The sequence below is a fragment of the Haliaeetus leucocephalus genome, unplaced genomic scaffold, assembly GCF_000737465.1.
Source record: "Haliaeetus leucocephalus isolate CR32 unplaced genomic scaffold, Haliaeetus_leucocephalus-4.0 Scaffold626, whole genome shotgun sequence".
Taxonomy (NCBI): domain Eukaryota; kingdom Metazoa; phylum Chordata; class Aves; order Accipitriformes; family Accipitridae; genus Haliaeetus; species Haliaeetus leucocephalus.
This window is the reverse complement of record NW_010973062.1, coordinates 3387883-3409937: the sequence shown is the minus strand read 5'-3', so window position 1 is coordinate 3409937 and position 22055 is coordinate 3387883. Positions and strand designations below refer to the sequence as shown.

Genomic DNA, 22055 nt, shown 5'->3' with positions numbered 1-22055 from the left:
TCCCTGGCTCTCAACTTGGTCCTCTAACTACAGCGTCGTGACAAGAATCACCACTGCAACCAGGTTACTGCATACAGGGCTTCTGATGGTCCCGGGAATAATGGATTTTTCCCAGTAAGCAAATATGTGCAGTAAGGTAGAATTCTATTTTTTTTTTTCTTCAATGCTACAGGGTGTAAGCCTGTGTAGGTCAGTTAACCTACTGAGACAGAGGGTCTTCCAACTTAGTTCTTCAGTTTGACACTGCTGTACACTGATTAAGGACTGAAAATTGCTGCCATTCTGTCGTGGTTCAACCCCAGCCAGCAACTAAGCACCACACAGCCGCTCACTCACTCCCCCCCCATCCAGTGGGATGGGGGAGAAAATCAGGAAAAGAAGTAAAACTCCTGGGTTGAGGTAAGAAAGGTTTAATAGAACAGAAAAGAAGAAACTAATAATGATAACACTAATAAAATGACAACAGTAGTAATAAAAGGATTGGAATGTACAAATGATGTGCAGGGCAATTGCTCACCCCCCGCCGACCGACACCCAGCCAGTCCCCGAGCGGCGATTCCCTGCCCCCCACTTCCCAGTTCCTAAACTAGATGGGACATCGCATGGTATGGAATACACTGTTGGCCAGTTTGGGTCAGGTGCCCTGGCTGAGCATGAGAAGCTGAAAAATCCTTGACTCTAGTCTAAACACTACTGAGCAACAACTGAAAACATCAGTGTTATCAACATTCTTCACATATTGAACTCAAAACATAGCACTGTACCAGCTACTGGGAATACAGTTAACTACATCCCAGCTGAAACCAGTACACATTCAAAGGCTAGGTTTAGAAACAAAACCATTGCTGACATGAATTCATTACTTAGTATATATTCTTCATCACCAATAGTTGTATCTGGAAAGTGTTCCACATTTGGCAGTACCTCCTCCAACCAGACAAGGCTCGTTTGCCCAGAATCTGAGAGGCTGCTGCTCACACTCACCTCAAGCTCACATCTGGGTAAACAGTGGCTGTACAAGCATAAAGTGATGGACTCTGTTCACATGCGATGGTGAATTGAACCTAGTGTACAGTATTCCAGCATCCCAGTGGGGGACATTAGACTTCTGGTCTAGAACACACCTTCAGGGGTGTCCAGCTCCTACCTACTGGTTGGTGCTTCTGACATAAACATCCAGCACACACAAAAGCCACAAGGATCAATATCTGGATTATGCAGTGAAATATGCAATACATTTTGAAATGCAATGGATTTTGAAATATCTTCTGCACTTCAGTTGCTCATTTATCATTGCAAAGGTCATGGAATCCAATATGACTAATACACTAAAAATCTTCTGGTTAGCTTCCATCAAAGTATCTTACTTTGTGAGCAGCCCTCTTATTTCAGTATCTATTGAAACATGTCAAAAAATTTCTGTTGCCAATATACACCTCCTTATTAATTTCACTGGGCTTCAGATTAAGCATTCAAAAAAGGGCGGGGGACACACACACCCCCCCAAAATGTTAGTGAGGTATCAGTTACACCTGGACTCAGGTTCTTGGGTTATTCGCCCAGCTCTGCCACAGGTCACTACAGATCTACTACAGAAAAAATGGTTGTGTCTATAGTCTGTAGGTGTTGCAGACAATAAGCAATATGGCAGAAAAAAATATCTCTTCAAGAAGTTTTCTTGGATGAAAGCAGCAATATTAAACTCTAAGCTCTCAATTAAATATTCTGTTTTATCTTCCAAAAAAGAAAATCTTTCCGAAAAGAAAAATTCTTTCCTCTTCCTCACCCCAAATAAAAGTAAAAATTACTAAATCGGTTGAATTGCATCATTACATCTGAATCTGAAATGACTTTCATTCTGAAAAAAAGTAAGATTGCTTTGTTGAATTGAAATAAGGAATTTTGACAAAACATTTCAAAATAGCGGGTATGTATGATTTCCATGAATACTCTGAAAAGCAAATGTCTATCAGCCTCCCTCCACCCCTCCCACCCCCGCAAAAAAACTGACAAAAAAAGTTTCCAACTGTTATTTATTTAGTTAGTATAAAGAATGCCATCTACTGGCAGTAACAGTAAGTAGCACTGTTTGTAAGTCGTTAGGTGTGGTAAGGTTGCCACTTTCAGGCACTGCAAATGAGTCCAAAGGTCATTTAAGAAGAGAAATCTCTAAATTTGAAACAAGGTGTTATGTTCCAGGTTTCTCTTCAATGTCTATTCTTAATCACTGCCTTATGTTTGGAAACAAGTCCCCAGTAGGAAATAACAGGCTGGATTCATGACCCACTTAGAAAGAAGGAATTTTTTGTATGTGTATGTTCCACAGCCTTATAAGCATACACAGTACTGGCATAGTTACAAAATGGACACCTTTCACAATGAGAAGAAAGGCATGTATAGCAAGCAAACAGTAGTACAAATTAACTCCAAACACACCGTTCCAAAGTTGGCCTCATAAAGGAGACAGAAGATGCAGTTAAAAGATTGACGAGTAAGTTGGTAGAGAAAGTGACCCCACTAGACACTTAGAGGTTCACATTCACTTCTCTGTCATACAACTTTCCAAAAACATCCAGTATTAAAGTGTTGTCATCTTGAAACAGGTATTTAGGCAACGACTGATTTACAACAACTAAGTAAAGTAGATAGTAATTATTTATTACAGCACAAATACAAGAACGAAAGGGTGTACATATTGCACTTTATAAAAAATTAGGAACAGCATGTCTTCAGATACTTGGGCTTTAAAACCATGACTATGACCCATGAGAAAAAGCCAAAAACAAACAAACAAACAAAACCCCCAAAGCGTAAAATAAAACCGTTAATGTTTAGTATCTCATTTGTTTGCCCTTCTCTGCCTCCATGTCTCAGAAGGAGCAGATTCAGCAAGTTTTAATGTTTTTATGAGAGCAGTTTCTTGAATCTAGTATTTATCTGTTTCTGAAAACCTCTATAATTGTAAGATAGTTGTTTTGTTTGGTTTTACCCAACACCAAGCTTTCAATTTTAGGACTGGAGAGCTCAAATTCCAGTAAATTTCACAGAAATTATGATTTAATCAGATGTACTTAGTTTTTTGGGTTTTGTCTTGCTTTATTGGCTTTCTGAAGTGCCATTTAGATGACAAACTGAAGAGAACACAAAGACAAATACCAGACTTCAAGTGTGCCATAAAATAATTTTCCTAAGAGAACTGACAAAGCTGTCTGCTGAAAGTGTTTTGAGCACTGGACAAATGAAGATGGCAAGGAAAGGGCAGAACATTTGAACCCATGGGCCTATTAGAAAATTGCAGCAGTTCCTGTAAAAGGATTGCACTAATGGTATTCAGGAAACAAAAATGACATAATGTATTACACCAATTTCTAGTTCCTTTTTGTGAAACACTATCTCAGAAAGAGATACACAACTTCTGGGACAAAGATTTTGACTTGGAAGAAAACTTTCTTAGTTGTTTCTCAATATGAAGACTGGCTTTCAGCCAGACTTTCTTGAGTTTGAACCGTCATTGAACTTTGCACCAGTTTTCTTCAGACATAAATGGCAGAAAACAACTTTACCTTGGAGTTATTTGTCAAGGTTTCATATCGATATTTAGACTTACATATAACAAAGATTTCAGAAAGCATTAGGCTCTTAGTTGCAAACTATACTTCCTATACTGATATCTGCATAAACTCTTAGTGAGAGATCGGAAGCCTAAATACTTTCCCCCCCAGCTCACTTCTCCCCTGGTTCCTTGCTCCCAGTTAAAATATTTAGTCCAGTCTGTACTCAGTTCTCATAGCATACAAATTTCTCTAGAAGGACTTAAAAGTAGGGAAACAATTCCACACCTCCCTCTCATGGAGCTTATGCTATCATTTCAGTTTCATACGCAAAGCAAGGATGCGACTGTTTATACAATCACTAAGAACAAAATACTTTAAAAGCACTATCCACATAAAAAATGTTGCTGAGTTTTATCAATAGGCATTTGACAGACCTTTAAAACACTAAAGAACTTATTTCCTAAATTACTTATGTTACTTAAGTAATTTACTTAAGTTACTTAACAGCAACTCATAACATTTCCTTTATAATTTCCTCAGGAAAAAAAAAAATTAATCAAATGTTACATCCTTTTGCAAGATACTGGTTTTTTCCTTATAAATTCTTTTATTGATCATTGCGCGCCTTCACACCAAAAAAGCAACCTCAACAAATAGTACAGTAAAAGTTCAGTTTAAATATCAAGATCATGTTGATTTAAATTCAGCATTTGCTAAATGTAGTAACTTCTTAAAGTTACTTTGCTAAAAAATGATGGACTTTTGTTTCTGATAGGAAAGCCTACATACTTTGAAAATGAGATTCACTGACTTAATAAATTACCTTTATAGTGTTCTGACTCTCACAAATACCTGCATCTCTAATGTATCAGTCAGTGCTTCATCCAAAGTTGGTAAACAACACTTTAGAATTTAACTAAATTCTACATTACTATTGATATAAACATGCAAGATTATTTTTGCCTATCAAAAAAATAAAGTTTGCTTAACTTTTCAATAGCTTTCTCTCTTACAGAATTAAAGAAGTTTTTTATCTTTGTACCTATATGCTTCAAATACACTGTACTGATATGCAGTTACCGTGGGAGTGGAATAACTCATTCTGCACCATAAGCATGACATAGCAATATCCTTGAAGAGAAATAACAAGCTCTTCAAACAAGAAACTATGAGACACATAAGTAAGTAAGCATTGATTAGGCTAGAACCTGGTCAGGTCTAAATCCAGTTAAGAAAAAGGGAGGGGTGACATTTTTGTACCATGAAAAGCTGGACTTCTAAAATTATGCCATGAAGTCCAGGCTTCCTTTCCAAAAAGCAAATTCTGGAACACAAGGTGTCATGGTATTCACCAGCAATCTGAACACTGTCAATTCTTAACAGTTTTCAGCATAAAAAAATTGCTTCCATTTGGATTTTCAGGGCCTTTAAGGTATTTTTAAGTAAAAATTTTCAAAAAAGAAGAACAAAAGAAGGAAGAAATCAAACTACTCAGCCTCGAAATCTATTAATCTTCTGTCACACTATACAAAATCAATTTTGGGACAGGACTGATCCATATATTTTACACAAGCTGCTGTCTTGGAGAAGGCACAGAGCAGGTAACAGCTTCAGAGCAGGCAATGGGTCCTTGGCAAGGTGCACTGGAAACTCCTTTCTTTCACCTTTTCCTTGGCCTACATCGATACCACATCAACCACAGTGCAGAAAGAAGGTCAATCTTCATTACTGTAACAACAGTACACTCTTTGATAGATGTCTTTTTACTAGTGAATTAAATGGGATTGGGACTGTTCCCCGGCACTGAGGCCAACTGGCACGGAAGAACTGGCATGCGACCTACCAAGCTGTCTTTCATGAAGATGGCCTCATCCAGACTGCCTGCTGGGACCAGTCACTAGCCCACGCTAATTCCTGAACTATAAGCAGGAATTGTTTGGAAAGAATACTAGCTGGCACAGGGCAAAAGCGGGCCAGTGACTGTTCTAATAATCTGACATTACAGGCAAGCATGCTGCAGTGCCTGGGAATGCTCCATAGCACTATTTAATTTACTAGTCTAGACGTCACCGCTAAGGCAGCTCAAAACACTCCATAAACTACAGCAAGATATTCAGAAAAAGGACTCATATCTGCATATCAACAGCAGAGGTTCTTTGCTCCAGCCCACACAGAGTTCTATTAATTTTATTTGTACTGTAGTAGAACATTACAGTTGGGCTAAATAATTCATAAACTGGTGGGATTTGTAGAACACAAATGCAGGCATCTAAAGGTTAGCCTGACAGCCATTCTTTTTAAGGACAGTAGGGAAAAGTATGAACAATGACAATTCCTCTTATAGTGACACAGAAATATAAAAGAAATGGGCAAATTGCCTCAGATTTAGAGGTACTATCATTCCACTGACAACAAAGGCTGAAGTATCTCACATTTTGATGGCTAGAAAAATTCAAGAGATGAACCTCACCCAGAATATTCTACTGTGTTTACAATAGCTAGCGTGTATTTAACATGATGACTTGACTTTGGTTTCCCCCCCTGTGGGCAGCTGTACAGGTAAACAAAAATGCTCTGTTATGCATGCACCAGTCAGTCCTGCATTTCCAAATGTAAGCTGACTCATGCAGTAATGTTGCAATATACATACATTTATTATGGGGATGAGTGAAAATTTTGGACAATACAGGCCTTCGTCTCACTTTTTGCTGCAATGTACAACTTCATGACTTTATATCAAGTATTTGTTCTAGTCAACAAGCTGTGAAATCTAATCAGCTCTCACACATAAACATGTACACACACCTCAATTGCTTTTTTTTTGCAGAGATTCTTTTGAGATGTTTTCTGTTACTGTGATCAAACTACAAATACTTGATATACCAAAGTTATGAGAAAGAAGATACTTAAAGGTACTTTCATTTTAAATAGATGCTATGCTTCCACAAATGTGAAATGAACATGCATCTAGCTCTCGTATTGTATGAATTGCATAAACATTCCTTCATACAATCATCCTTGCACATTTCAATGAATAATTTTTTTGGCAGTGTGAATCATTCCCATACCTCTGCAGGTACTCAATATGTTGATAAAACCTGACTTCAGGTCAGACATCATTTTTTAAGTGAACCAAAATAGGATGACAGCTTGGAGCAGCAAAAATCTAATCTACTTTTAAAATTATTATTAATTTTAATTGGTTATATCTTCTCTGACTGGAAGGAATAGCTTATATTCTACCTCCTTACAAATTATTTTGGTGTATCAAAAGAGCAAGTATATTTAAAGTTTGTTAGGCATCCTTCAGCAGAAACTAAAGAAATTTTACTGCAAACCTCCAACTATCAGGATTTACTGCTTAAGTGTATGCAGTTTCTGCATCTAGCATTGACAACAATATATTCCCTTTCCAGACTCTACAAGCACATACCATCCATCAAAGGTGTTGATGTTGTCGGTCTATACGCAGCTCGCTATCCAACCAAATAAAAGACACAGACTAGACAAAGGATTCAAAGGAAGTCTAGCACAAATGAGTGTCAGTCCATTCTTTGATTAGGTAATGGCAATTATAATAATTACAGCAAGCCACTACAGGGAAATGTTCCAAAATTGCCAGCCTGCTGCAAAGCGTAGCACTTGCAAGTATCCACTTATGCAAAGCTTTGCCTCAACTTTTTGAATACTAACCATATTCTTTCAGTTGTAAACAACATAAGTTGGCCTGATAACTTAAGACTGTGATCTATCACATCTTATTAATGTATGGTGAATTCTTCTAAGATATATGCATCATCTACAGATACATATCTCACTGGAATGTAAAAAGAACAGGCACTATTGAATGTTTAACCCAAATTCACACACAACACTGTGGTAAAACTATTCTTTCTCACATACTCTTTTTCTGGATAACAATTTCAATGCTGAGATTTTTATATTATATAGACATAAGGTAAATACATTATGAATTTTTTTTTCAGTTTGCCTTCTATATTATGTTCCCTGCTCTGCTAAACAAGAAGCCAAGCTCAAACAGTTTGAAAAAACAGGGGTGCCTGAAAAAAAGGCCAACTATGTCAAAAAACACACTAACAATCACTGAATATTGACATTAAGAAAACAGCAAGAGAGACTCCCACCAACTGAAAATGGGAAGATACAGGTTAAGAACAATTAAACAAAACTGGGATATGGAAGAGACTATGTAGAGAAGATAACTAGCTGTCAGAGAGAAGGCTGTCCCGGCCTTCCAGTTCTTTTACAGAAGTCTTCCACAGATGAAAGAGGTCATCTTTGTCTGCTAGAAGAAGAAATACAATCAAGGGAACAAGGAAGACCGCATCACATGCAAAAGGAAATTTGCAGTGTGTCCAGAGATCATAGCATTTCAGAAGCACTGACTGGGAATAAGAGGGATCTTTCATGTGATTAATGCTTACAGCCATCAGAGAAACACATTCCTCCATGAGCTGTGAAACGAGTAAGTCCAATTTTTTACAGATTAGTGCCTTTTGTACCCTACCCTTTCTTAGCCATCAGATTAACCCTATCTAAACCCATGCCTCCAAATATACTCCAATAGGCATGTGGCTCATCATTAGAAAAAAAACCATGCAAGCTGGCTGGCTAGTGGTCTTGTGCAGATTGGCCCACTGTGTACAAAAAATGTATTGCTGTATTTTATCTCCCTTTTCACCGGTGGAGGCACAATGTAGAATCTCGTCTCTTAACAGCTGCCAATAAAGCACTTGCACACTGAATTTTTTTTCTTTTTTTTCTGGAGATCTCAGAGAGAAAAGCTAAAGCTGAGCTCAATGATTGAAAAAAAGGCAAGGAAACACTCTCCTTTACTTTTCTAACGAGTAAGCAGAAAGAATGCAAAGCCAAACTGTAACACACATGCTAGGTTTCAAAATTCTGAAACAAAATGGCTGGCCCTAATCTGTGCATGGATCACTTATTTTGCTGTTATTTCCTGACAGGTGAAGGTACATGCTATGATTTAATAGCCATTACTATGATGAAGACGACTGACATATGACAAAGTCAACTGGTTGCTTTTCAAATTTTGCAGCTGTAGGCGATCTATGATCATGCTAGGTGTTCCAGCTACTCTATGGAATTCTTTCTACTCCCTGAAGTATACTACCTTTAAAAACAGCAAAGACAGGTACTTAGAAATAACACATTCTGCAGAATGCACAGTTACACAGTTACATCCCAACCTCTTCAAAATTGCACAAGAAATTAAATCCGATTGACTACAAGGTATCTTTTACGCAGGTTGTATATAGAGTCATGGAATCATGTACGCTGGAAAGACCTCCAGAGGTCAACTAGCCCAAAGTCATGCCCAGAGCAGTCCTATTACAGCAGGTTACTCAGGGCTGTGACCCACAGAGTTTTTAAAATCTCCAAGGACAGAGATATCTGATTTTTTGTCCACCAGTATCCCCAAGTCCTTCTCCACAGGGTTGCTCTCAATCCATTCATCCCCAGTGTCTGTATTGATATTGGGGATTTCCCCAACCCAGGTGCAGAACCTTACACTTGGCCTTGTTGAACTTTATGAGGTTCACATTGGCCTGCTCCTCAAGCATGTCAAGGTCCCTCTGGGTGGCATCTCTTCCCTCAAGTGTATCAACTGCACCCCTCAGCTTAGTGTCATCTGCAAACTTGCTGAGGGTGCATTCACTCCCACTGTATACATTGCTGATGAAGATATTACATAGTACTGGTCCCAGTACAGGCCCTTGAGGGACAGCACTCTTTACTGGTTTCAACTTGGACATTGAGCAATTGACTATAAATGCTTTGGATATGCCAATTCCTCTTCCATCTAACAGTCCATCCATCAAACCCATCGCTCTCCAATTTAGTGGCAAGAATGTTAGGGGGGACCATATCAAAGGCCTTACAGAAGTCCAGGTAGATGACATCCATAGATCTTCCCTTGTCCACCGATGCAGTCAATCCATCAGAGAAGGTCACTAGATTACTCAGGCGCAATTTGTCCTTGGTGAAGACATGTTGGCTGTCTCTCTAACCTCCCTGTCTTCCATATGCTTTGACATATCTTCCAAGAGGATCTCTTCCATGATCTTACCAGACACAGAGGTGAGGCTGACAGGTCAATATTTGCCAGGGTCCTCCTTTTTACCCTTTTGAAAAATGGGTGCAATGTTTCCCTTCTTCCAGTCACTGGGGAGTTCGCCTGACTGCCACAACCTTTCAAATATGATTGAGAGTGGCTTGGCAACTTGTTGCCTCAGGACCCTGGGTTGCTTCTTATCAGGTCCCATGAACTTCAGTATGTTCACATTCCTCAGATAAACTTGAACCTGATCTTCTCCTACAATGGGAGGGATTTCATTCCTTCAGTCCCTGCCTTGAGGTTCAGGGGCTTGAGAGATGTGGGAAGAATCTGCTAGATTACTTGCATTGAGCTATCCTGATCCTCCAGCAGATATCAAGGTGATTGAAATTGCCTGTGATTAGCAAGGCCTCCAATCTTGAGGCTTCCTTCAGCTGTCTAAAGAAGGCTTCATTCACATCCCTTCTTGATCAGGTGGTCTGTAGCAGTCACCTACCACACTCATAATAAATAATTATAGATGAATATATCACATATGAATAATTACATAAATATATCAGATATGAATAATTATATAAATATATATAGATAGTTGTGCCTGCCTCCTGCATATCCATTTAAACATCAGAATTAGTTTTGTCCTACACTGTCTTTCTTACTGGTGAGAAAAAAAAAAAAAATATTTGAATCAAAAAATGCTATACTGAAAGAGCATGTCAAGTTATTCACATTGCAAAGTGGCATCCATGGTTGTTACTCTGCCAGCCACAGATGCCATGGTTTAGAGATTGCTTTGTTATACCGGGCTTTTATCCCACATTCCTAATTCCTAAGTATCATTCTAAACCAGGTATGTTACTTTTCCTCTGTTCTTTACCTCTTCTCAAACTTCTCACTGTGAAAACAAGTGAGAAACTTCAGAACATTAACAAATTCTATCACAGAAATTTTTGTGAACTACTTCACTTTTACAATATCACCTACATCTCAGAAACAGACTTCTAACACACCCTGCTTCTACCAGAACAGATTAAAAAAAGCACTTATGCAGAAACAAAGTACTTCCTGAACCATTTATTCATTACTGAGTTATAAGCACTGCAAGTATGGTTTCACTGCAGAAATGAAATGTTCTCTTGATTTAAAGTCCTTCCTTGGTTCCTCTGTCCCTACTTGCTGTATCCCCCCCAAAGACAACAGTAAAAGGCAAAAACAATAGCCAGGAGTGCTGTAGGTGGGTCACTGACAAATAATTAGCTTTCTCTACAGAGAAATACTGAAGTATTGAGCTCCTGAACACTTTCTAATGAAAAAAGATAAATACATTTAAAAAAAAACAGAATTGGAAAAAAGGTGAAATAATCTCAGCAGTTCCAAACAGGCTTTCCTAACAAAAGGCAGGAGAGTGTGATGCAACTATTTTTCTGTATTTTTTCTCTTAGACTTCAACAAGTGGAGCTCAGAGTCCCAGTTCAGCATATGAGGGTATACCAAACTGTGTAACAAATACTGTCATGCCAGCTCATTCAGCAGGAAAGTACTAGTGTAGTAAGAGTGCCCCTCTGCTTGAAGCACACAGATGTATAACAAAACTCAGTCTCAAAGTTGATGAGGTGAAAGCTAGAGACGTGATACATGACTTGCATTTATGTTCTGTTCTTGTTACACCAGCTAATAACATCCCTTGCTGCCAGGCTGTCTACTAGAGTGCTTTAATTAAGACCTCCTTCAGAATGCAGGGGTCATACAAAATGAATGAAAACAGCAGGCCAAATTCAGAGATGATGTACATTAGAGTAATTTACACTTCAATTAAACAATGCAATTTGCATAATAAGAGGCTGCAATAAGGACCTGGTAGCAGGGATAGTAACCTAGATTTTACCTTAGGATTGTTTACACTTTTTTGCTTTAACCCTGTCCTGTCATATGTAAAGTATAGTGAATTATTCAAATGGCAACTTCTGCTATCATCTTCCTCTACTAAGTCAACAAGCAATAGGCCTTAGAAACAATGTTTTTCTATAGGTACCTAATAGAAATAGGAAATTTTTTTGTTGATTCATTTTGGCAAAATCATACTAGAGGGGGACCCCAAAGTCCTTACTTGATAACTGCACTTAGAACAAAAGAACCAGAACTGCGAGGACATAAAACTATAGTAAATAAGGGTCCAGTGGTAACAGCACAGAACTAGTTCTCATGGTCTGACACATGCCACCAGCAGCCCTTCTGCCCTTTTAAGGCACCATACCTAACTGTAGACACTTACCTGTTGGAGAGATGATCAGATTGGCATGACTACATTACAGTTTGTAGAGAGTTAAAAATCTTGAAGATATACCAAATGATATCATCCAAAGATTTATATGAAGCTAGAGTAGTTGATGATCTAACCCCAGAAATTGTTTACAAGCTGAATATTTTATGTCATATTTATGATCAGTCACGTAAGACTTCCCAAAGGTCACAAGAGAATTGCATAGTTACACCTGCTTTTAGGTACCTATTTAGCACATTCTTTTTATCTAGTTTCCATCCATTCTTGTTGGTACATAGATATTATTTATTCCATGTGTGTTTCTCTTTCCTTTTGCTTATTATGGTGTGTTGTATCAAGTGGAATTTAAGCATTTTATAGAATCATAGAATCATAGAATCATTTATGTTGGAAAAGACCTTTAAGATCGAGTCCAACAATCAACCATTTCCTCTATACGAAATATAGCATAAAGTGTATATTATACAGTAGTACAGCCAAGATATCCCCAAAAGGATGAGGACTTTACGGCAGCCACTGGCCAAAGGCACTGTTCTTTGGGGTTATCATTGACCCTTCTCCCTAAGCTTTGTTTCCAGACTCCAGGAGATGTTATCCCGCAGACTAGCAATATGCATTACAGAAACCAGCGCTGAACACAAGCAATTGATTCACTGTCTTAGTTCACCACAAGGAATCTTTAATAATGCATTGAGCACTGTTGCTCTTCTACTAAGTCAGTCAACATCTGATAATTTTAAATAGAGAAGAAACAGCAAAGTTACTGTAAAGTAACTATGTCCGTAAACTTTCAAAATGCCATATAACTTTTGAACTCATTAATTTAGTATCTTGAAAATGGGACTTAGGAGAGTTTGCAAAAACAATAAAAATCTTTTTCAGTACAGAATCAAAAAAACTCTTCATATTTCAGATAGCCAATACTAGAGCACAAGTGTAAGGGAGAATTTCACAGATAAAGAAACAGTTTCATTCTCTCCATATGACAAATAAATAAAACCAATTCTAGAAAAGAGATTAAAATGGTAAAAGACACTACCAATAAGAAGATTTGACATTTATCTGTCTTTGCATTACTGCCATGGGATGGTTGCCTTCACTAAGGGTAAGTGATGACAACAAGATTATTAAAAAGAAAGCACTCATCTATTATTCTCAAAACCCACTCTTTTCATTTTCAGTTTTCTTCCTGAAGGCTTTTTTATTATAACTATTTCAAAATCTGCTTTTGGCCCTAAGGGGAAACTCAAGTGAGTGATGTGTATTTTAAAGAAAAAAGTGTTTTGTCTTGTCCCTTAATCCTGACAACAAAATGCTATCTCTATTTCTTACTATAAGGATTTTTTGGTGTGTCTTTTCCTTTATCTCTGACACTGGTCTTGTTGTACAGTGTGTTCTTAAAAGGGACACGCTTTCACTGTGAAAGTATTACATCTATAGCAAAAAGTCATGCAGCAAGTAAAAAACCACTCTCAGGAATAAAAGCATAGAAGGAATTATTCACTTCACATGAACAAAGCTGGCTAGAATCTCTCCTCATCCTCAACATGCTTTTGTAGAGAAAGTAATTTTTGGAAAGTACATAGCGATACCATATTTTAATTCTCCAAATTTTAACCTGATCCTTCTCTCCCATTATATATAACAGGAACTACTGAAGGTAAAGACAGCCTGATTGACGTAAACTGAGAGGATTTATATTTCCTTTGCCTTTATAACATCATTTGAGAATGTAGACATTCTAACTTACTGCTCAACATGTCAATATAAAGCCTTCTCTCTCCTTCACCTACTGAAACAGCTAAGAAATATAAGACCATAGTGAAATATATTTTTGGCAGCATCTCTGCTCTCCCCACATGCTGACCACTACCCATGAAACAGCTTGTTATTCCTGTGAATGATGGGAAAATCAGGAAGGGAATTACAGTCTGGAATAAAAGTTCACCGCTTCATCTGCTCTCAGGAGCATGAAATGCAGATTGAGAAATTGTAACCTAAAGCATTTTATAGACAGTGATTATCTAATTAGGTCATGTTCTTCATGACATCCTTTTAATTCTCTAAAGTTTTTAATACAACTTTTATGTACCCCTGATATATTAAACACTTCACTTTAAAAAAGCTTTCTTTCACTGTTAATTTTTTTCCTGTATCTTTTTTCCTCTTGCTGAGTTTACATGACTTACAGTTAAGGGAACCTGGGATTCTCAAAATCTGGGTGGCACATGACAATTATCTTAGTTTGCATTGCTCATGCTTTCTCTATGTCTGCCTATGTAAGAACATAACTTGCCTTAAAGGTAACTAACAAAAATTTGGGTACATTTATATAAAAACCCGGTATCTTATATGAAAATTTAATATTACAAACATATCGGGTCATTGAATCATAAACAAAAGAGTAAGATTAGGCTAACATTCTCTTTTTTTTTTTCCATTCATCATTACCTGTAAAACAAAGTACAAGGTATGAAATAAGCACCTTACCAAAATGATGTTCAAGGATGGAAGCTTTTCATCCCTCAGACTGATTGAAAATTTTTGAAGAATATCTTTTTGCCATGATTTTTGTGCTAATATTGTACAATTTTGTGAAGTGAAACAAAGGATTTTTTTTTTAATTGTACCACCATGCCAAATCTCTGACACAAAAATATACAAATCCCATATCTTTTTTTTTATGAGGAATTTAGAGGATTTGGTGGCTTGGTTTGGTGGTGGGTTTTTTTGTTTGGTTTTTTTTCTGGTTCACCTTCTGTAAATATCATTGGAGATATTAAATCTCCAAATGAAGCTGAATCATTGGGAGTTTTATAGTCTTCCATATCAGAAAGTTTTGCAAAATGCACAAAAAAATAAAAATGGCCAGCCAAACCTTTGAAGGACTATTTCTTCAATGTTTCCTCAAGCAACATGGATTTATTTTATTTTTTTTTTACTACTGTTTAAGTGAAGGATTATCACATTTTGAAATCATGCTTAATATTTCAATGAGAAAATAACATTTAGGAGATAAAATTTTTGTTAATCTCGGGAACAGAGTAGCATAAGTGAAGTTTCAAACTCCTCCACCTGAAAATCTGAGCATATGTCAGCATTTAGACAGAGACTGTAGAAAGCTATATGTTACTATGAATTGTAACAGTTCTTTTTCTCCCTACACATTTTGGCTATCTATATGGCATTAAAAATCCTAAAAATGCTTTGTCTTTATTCAAGATCATAAAAGTGACTGCAAAAGAGTATGTTAGCTGTCACAACTGTTATTGACTAACCTAGAAACAAAAGGTACAGATGAATAGAAAACATTCTTCAGGGAAACACAATGCATGGCAAAGTCATAAAGTCATGCACCTGCATCTCTGGGCTTTCTGTTCTGCATCCTATTCCATACATGAACTGCCTTATTAAAAGATCCCATTAAACGTTAAGGATGTTAAGTACTCAGTATCTCCAGCAGTGCAGTGGATTACTGACCTGTACAAGGATTTACTGTCCTTGTACCATAGCTAGGAGAAAAATATTACAAGGTGGTTACCAAAACAATAATGTTCAAATGGAAAAGGCAACACTTCCATTTCCTTTAGAACATTCCCTTCGGAACGTTTCTTTCCTTGTCACACAATCCTCCCTATGGACTTCAGAAAAATTGGGGCTGGTGTTACGTGTCCATGGCCTTTCCCACCCCAGAACACTTGAAATAGGTTGCATTTGATTGGAAATCTTTATTTTGTTTCATTTGCTTGTGTAATACTTCTACCCGTGACAAGCTATAATGACAACTAGTAGGATTTTCAAATGGGACCAAAGAATTTAACTGTGCAAGTCCAATGACAATTTTTCACTTCAACAGTACAGGAACTTTCTCACGTTTTTTATTATAACCAAAATATGATGGACGAAAGAGAAATCCAGGGAATCCAGGGTAAAAAAATTACAGAATATTAGACTAAAATCTCTTTTCTCTTTCTCTCCCAATTTCCTAAACAAAATTGTTGATATAACTAAAACAAGATACCACATTCCATTTTAAAATTACAGTTTTCATGGGCAATTTTTTTCAAGTGTGTGACACAGAATCTCTTGTTCCTTCATTACAGCAGCTTTCTATCATACTATGTCCTAGATGCATGTCTGTGACATTTGCACTTCTCATAAACCTTGGTGATCTCTTCTTGATGGAAGTCAAAGGAAGTTCAGTGAAAGCCACTATCAATTAAGCTTTTTGTTCCAATAGATACTGCTTGTACTTTATTTGAAAATTTTGACCAATAGATCATTCAGTCAAATGAATTCACCTGAAAGGGACTTACTTCACTGCTGGTATCTCAACAGGACAATACCTGCCAGCATTGATACTCAGGGTTTTTTTTCAGAAAGCCAAGAGGATATAATTATTGCCATTAATATCGAAATCTTTAAACTCACTCTTCTCACTATACTTAATAATACTTTTCAAAATGTAAAATATAAATAGAAAAATATGTCCCATAACTTAAGACTGTATTTTTACTCAAACTAAACTTGTTTTTATGGCTGTCATTCTTTTCTCTGTCATTTGACTCTCATAGGGCACAGCACAATTATATCATAGAACTGACTCCGAATGCTCAACATACACAACTCCTAGTGAAGCAGATGAGAGAAGAGACATTCAGCATCCAATGAGACCAGGAAAAGAGTGAGCCAGTATTAAATAAATAAATAAATAAAATGTCAACATTCCTTTCTTTTAGTTATAATTCTTGCATATAAGGAACAATAAAATGCAGTTAATTCTCTACAGATGTCCATGTTTCACCTAACTTGTAGCCAAAAATTCCTTTGAGAATTTTTAGCAAGAAAAGAGAGAGAGATGTAATTCACTGGAAAACTGTAGCTTAATTAAGAAAAAACCAAGCAACAATCTCTTAATACACAGTTCTTTTAAAACACAGCTAATGCTGCATTTATTAAGTTATGACCTGCTACACATTTACAAGGAGAGAAAAATATAATTACCACAGTGCTAACTTGGGTGGACAGCCTACAATTTTTGACTATGTTAGATAGTATTAGTGAAAGAAGAAATTGCAAATGAAATTACATTTAGGGTCAAATGCAATAATTCAAGAGTAGCTTTAGACCTTTCCCAGCAAATACTTAAGTGGGCAGAATTCATAACAACTTCAATTACCAGTTCTAGAAAAAGTGTGTCTCATATTTACTTTTCTCTCTTCTCTCTGCAGAAAACCACATTTCACACAGTGACAGATGAAAAATAGCAGGTCCTTTTCCTTCTGAGAAAAGTTTTCTTTTGCTTGCCATGTGTATTTCAATTGTACATATGACTTTTAGTATATTTTTTTAGTCAAAGCTTTTGAAGAGGTTACATTGTCACAGAGAAATGCTTTCAAATGAAAAGCCAGTGGCTAACTAGGAAACTGCACTGAAGGACAACTGCATTTTAGAAGTCAGTCCTGCACTCAGTAGGGCAGGTTCTTAGGCAGTGTAAATCTGAACAGCTCTTACCACAATGGTGCCACAACATTTTACAAAGGCTGAAAATCTCAAGCTGGTTTTGTCAAAGAATGCATAGAATAGGTTCATATTTTTAATGTATCTTTAGTAAAGACGTAACTGCAGCAATCTTCAAAGCATCCTTGAAAACCTCCAAAACAAATGCTGAGATATTTAAAATAAAATACAAAGCAGTAGATGACAGGAAAAATAGGTGACCTTTGTATTCTTCTCCTCCCTTCTCATAACTCACAAGTTATGCAGGTGTGATTCATGCACAGTAAGCCAAAAAAGTTCACATTTTTCAGTACTAGTAATGCTGGACATCTGTAAAAATTCTTTTAATGGAAGTACATGTTAAGGGCATGAAAATTCTTCCAGAAATGTGCTTACCTCTTCCAGAGCAAGGTAAATCAGAATTTCCTTGACATTTCTTAGCACTCTCCTCAACTGACAATGGACAAGAATGTGGATGTTCACACTTCTTCCCAGTCCATCCTTCTTTACAGTCACATCTTCCACAATTACACTGTCCATGACCTTCACAATGAATACAATTAAAGATTAGCCTCCATACAGATTATAAGTATTAAAACCTCATGATTAGATGAACTTTGTCAAAGTTGTGGTTTCATTAAATAATCAGACTGGCAAAAATACAATCAATTCACTATATCTACTTTTTTCTGAAAATAGCACTGGGCTATCATTCCATTTGAGACATGTTTCCTTTTAAATTTTTTTCTTGAGGGATATTCTGCCACTTAGCACATGCTCCTCAGGTGAAAGGGTGGGACAGAGGATACAAATACACATTTCACCACTGTCTGGAAAAGTGGGGCCGTCATAAGGCAATATTTTGTTTACCTTTATTGTGTTCTTTTTCTACCACAGTTGCAGCATATTGTCTAAGTAATATATCAATACCATCTTTTACCTGCTTGCAATCAATGTGATCCACTAGAGACAAGCAATGTCAAACCAATTCCAAGTCTTAAACCAGTGCCTTCTACTAAATAGTGATGTGCAAGTAATAAAATACTGGACATAATCAATTCTCATTTCAATAGGGCAGTTGGATGTGGTTTTGGTATCTCATTAGCTAATGTGACTCTTCGTGACCACATCTGAACATAGCAACATAGACACAACTTTCACTGTGCAAGTTGAGGTGAGGAAGAGCAACTGAACTCCATAAGAAGATTTTATGGAAAGTTTCTTTAAAAAATGTGACAGCCAAGAAGTTAGGGGTGAATCCCTCCTGACAACTTAAACTGGAAAGCCATCCAAACAATCTATTTCTGCTATATGAATGCTAACATATCCAGACCACGACCACGCCCAGCTCCCTTCATCATGAGCCTAATGTTCTTTGCATAAAGCAGTGGGATTCTGGCAATACAAAATGTTCCTTGCACTGGATGAGGAAAGCTTGAGCATCAGCAAATACATTCCTTGCCACAAAATCTAATATTTATTTTCATGAGCTCTGACAGAAGGTTAGATCTTCTCTTACAATTTTCACATAGTCATCATTCACTGGATACAGGACCCCAAAGCATTGCTCTGATGTCCACTTGTCTATCCAAGTTCTTCTTGAAAATCATACCAACACAGATTTTACATCTCTTTCTAACCATACTTGCATTTTAAGACTGGCTTATATTTCTAAAACGTATGCATTTATCAGTTCACAAGGAGAAAATGGGAGAAAGCAAGCATTCTACGAGTTATCAGAGTAGTTCCCAGAATAAAAGTCTTATCAATTTCACAAGAATAACTTTTCTTTACATTAGGTTTGGTGGGGTTTTTTTTCTTGGAAAGCATTAAAGGCTTCCTCTTTTTTAGAGGGTAGATTTAGATTAGATGTAAGGAAGAAGTTCTTTACAGTGAGGGTGGTGAGGCACTGGAACAGGTTGCCCTGAGAGGCTGTGGCTGCCCCATCCCTGGCAGTGTTCAAGACCAGGTTGGATGGGGCTTTGAGCAACCCGGTCTAGTGGAAGGTGTCCCTGCCCATGGCAGGGGGGTTGGAACGAGACGATCTTTAAGGTCCCTTCCAACCCAAACCATTCTATGGTTCATGGAATCATTCTGTCCCTTGCTTTCATGTGTACCTGCTGACAGGCTGCGAATTGGACATATGTTCCCTGATCCAGATGGATACTTATGAGAGGATGATGTTCTTTCATATAATGTTTTCTTTGCTAGAGCCACAGCAAAGGATCTAATGAGATGTGTGAATGTAGGACTTTTCTTATGGAAGCCTTTTTTCTTTCTATGTCAAGTCATGAAAGCTGTTCTCTCTTTAAAGGAAGAGAATCACTTTAATGTTGTGAACACCTCTCAAAGAAAATCATTCAGTAACACACTGAACAGCACTTCAGATGTTAAAAGGAGGCATCCAGTTGCCAATATGAGGTGCTGCAAATTGACAGTCACCCCAAGCCATATGAAGCTTCTGGAGGGAGCTGCTGTTGTGTGATATTAAATCCTCACAGCAGGGCTGTCAATTCCTGTCATTTGTAGTTTATGAAATAAACATAGCATTTCATTCAGTTACAGTAAAACTCTCTACATGTAAACATGATCTCCTACCATTTGAAACTGCTACTCAGGACAATGTGATTTTCTGTCTCTACCTATTAGATAGGCAGAATAAGCAGGAAAAGTTTTGTATCAGCTCTGTTTATTGTAGGTTTTAAGAGACCTGGATTATTTTCCCTAACCTGACTAATCCCTCTTGGATTCATCCTAAATCAATTTACAAATAATTGTGAGAAAAATGAGGATATTTTGCAGACATACCTAATGCGTGCACACTTTGTGCACTAAAGTAAATTTATTTCACATAAACAAATAAAAAACTGTTCATTTACAATTCTGCTACTAAATCTTGATTTAATTACAGATTCTGTCTGTCTACCACAATAAACCAAAAGTAATACTTATACATCTTGTCCATTTCTGGAACAGGACTAAACAGCAGGACTATAAGACATTGTTTACACTGCTTCATGTGAAAATGGATTTTTTGCACAATCTATTTGAGGAACGCATACTTGGATGGCTAGCTAAGGCTAAACTAGGCTTTCCTAAATCATAATGGAAAGGGAAGGGATAAAAATAAGTAGTAGTACTAAAATTTTTGCTAATTAGATAGAAAAACTAAGTGATACTTCAACATGAGTTTTAGTTACATCAAGCAAGCCATATGACTACCTCCTTTTGTATCTCTTGTAAGATTTACTCATTTACAGTTATGTCTGTGTAATAAAGAACACTGTACCAGTGTTTAATCCAATGTCAAATGGCAATATCTTCCCCTAAACTCCTTTGTAACTGACGATAATTTCTTGCACTCTGCTTTCTTACAACCATTACCACCCTGGGCAGCAGCAGCAGCAGCAATGGCAATAACGTCCGGGCAAGACGGAGTTCAAGCCCTGTTTCAGTGATGCAGCATTGGCTGTAGATGCCACAGGTTTGCTTTAAACTAATAAGGTTTGAAACTCTTGTGTTCACCCTTAACTACCGAACACATTTACCATGTTGTTTTTTAGCTCTGTACTCCTTAGCTGATGCTGACATTTTGATCAGTCCCTGAGTGCTAAAAACATTCTCAGCAACACAATAATACATTCAAAAATTGACAACATCCCAAAGTCAATCCTCCAGCTGATCTTATGATTGCAGTTCTACATCGTTCCAGCTTATTAATTAAACCTATATAACATTTGTAGGTGGCTGAAACAGTAACAAGCAAATTAATTCACTTAAAGTTTTTAGAAATGCTTTTTTTCCCTTCTCATTTTATTTGCTAGTGATTCATCAACATTTATTAAAAAAAACAAACACAACAGTTGAGAAACCTTTCATCTTCATAACAGGCAAAGAAGATGCTAAGAATTTTATGTATCATATTTGTTTCAGCCTTCTCTCCCTGCTACAGACAACTCCTATGATCTTTCTATGAGGGATCTCTCATTCTAGTAATAGGAGGATAATATACCACATCATTATTTTCCTTGATGTGACTGCATTTTTCCTATTATTAATTAGGCCAGATCCGATTTCTAAAGGATGCATTAAAGCTGACAACCTGTAATCTGTCAAGTCCCTTTGAAACCACTCTCTGTTTTTGCAAAGTTCCTGTGTGTACAAATTGCATGCTGTGTATTGATCAAAGTCCTCTCCTGGCCAGTATTAGCATCTTTATTGGTAACTATACAAAATTGTATGCAAGTTCTCTCTCAGAATCTCAGCTTTTGTTAGTTGATACATGGAGCATCAATCTAAATACACTGCAAAACTTGCATGGACCTTAACTAATTTGAATATAATGCTCTGAAGTACAAGTAAAAGAAAAAAGGAAGGTGAAAGTGTCTAAGATGTACAGTCAGTGATGTGTAGCTGGACCACACATTCATATTTTCCACATATTGATGGTCTACTTGTTGTCAGGTCAATTGGTATTCTCAGTGTTTTTCATTAACTCATTAATTCACTTTTCCTCAAATTTCTTCCTCTCGCATGTCCTCTCCCTGCCATATAAAATGAAATAACAAATAAAATTTGATCTAACAAATTTTGAAATTTAAATTTCCCCAAGGAAGGATAG

General features: G+C 37.0%; 1 protein-coding gene across 1 annotated transcript in view; it reads right to left on the bottom strand.

Moving 5' to 3' along the window:
* Positions 1–22055, bottom strand: part of ITGBL1 (integrin, beta-like 1 (with EGF-like repeat domains)) — a 145440-nt gene that overhangs the window by 51662 nt on the left and 71723 nt on the right. The window contains exon 7 of the mRNA XM_010578300.1: positions 17831–17977. Coding sequence (XP_010576602.1) covers positions 17831–17977 — 147 coding nt within the window. The remainder of the gene's footprint in view (positions 1–17830; positions 17978–22055) is intronic.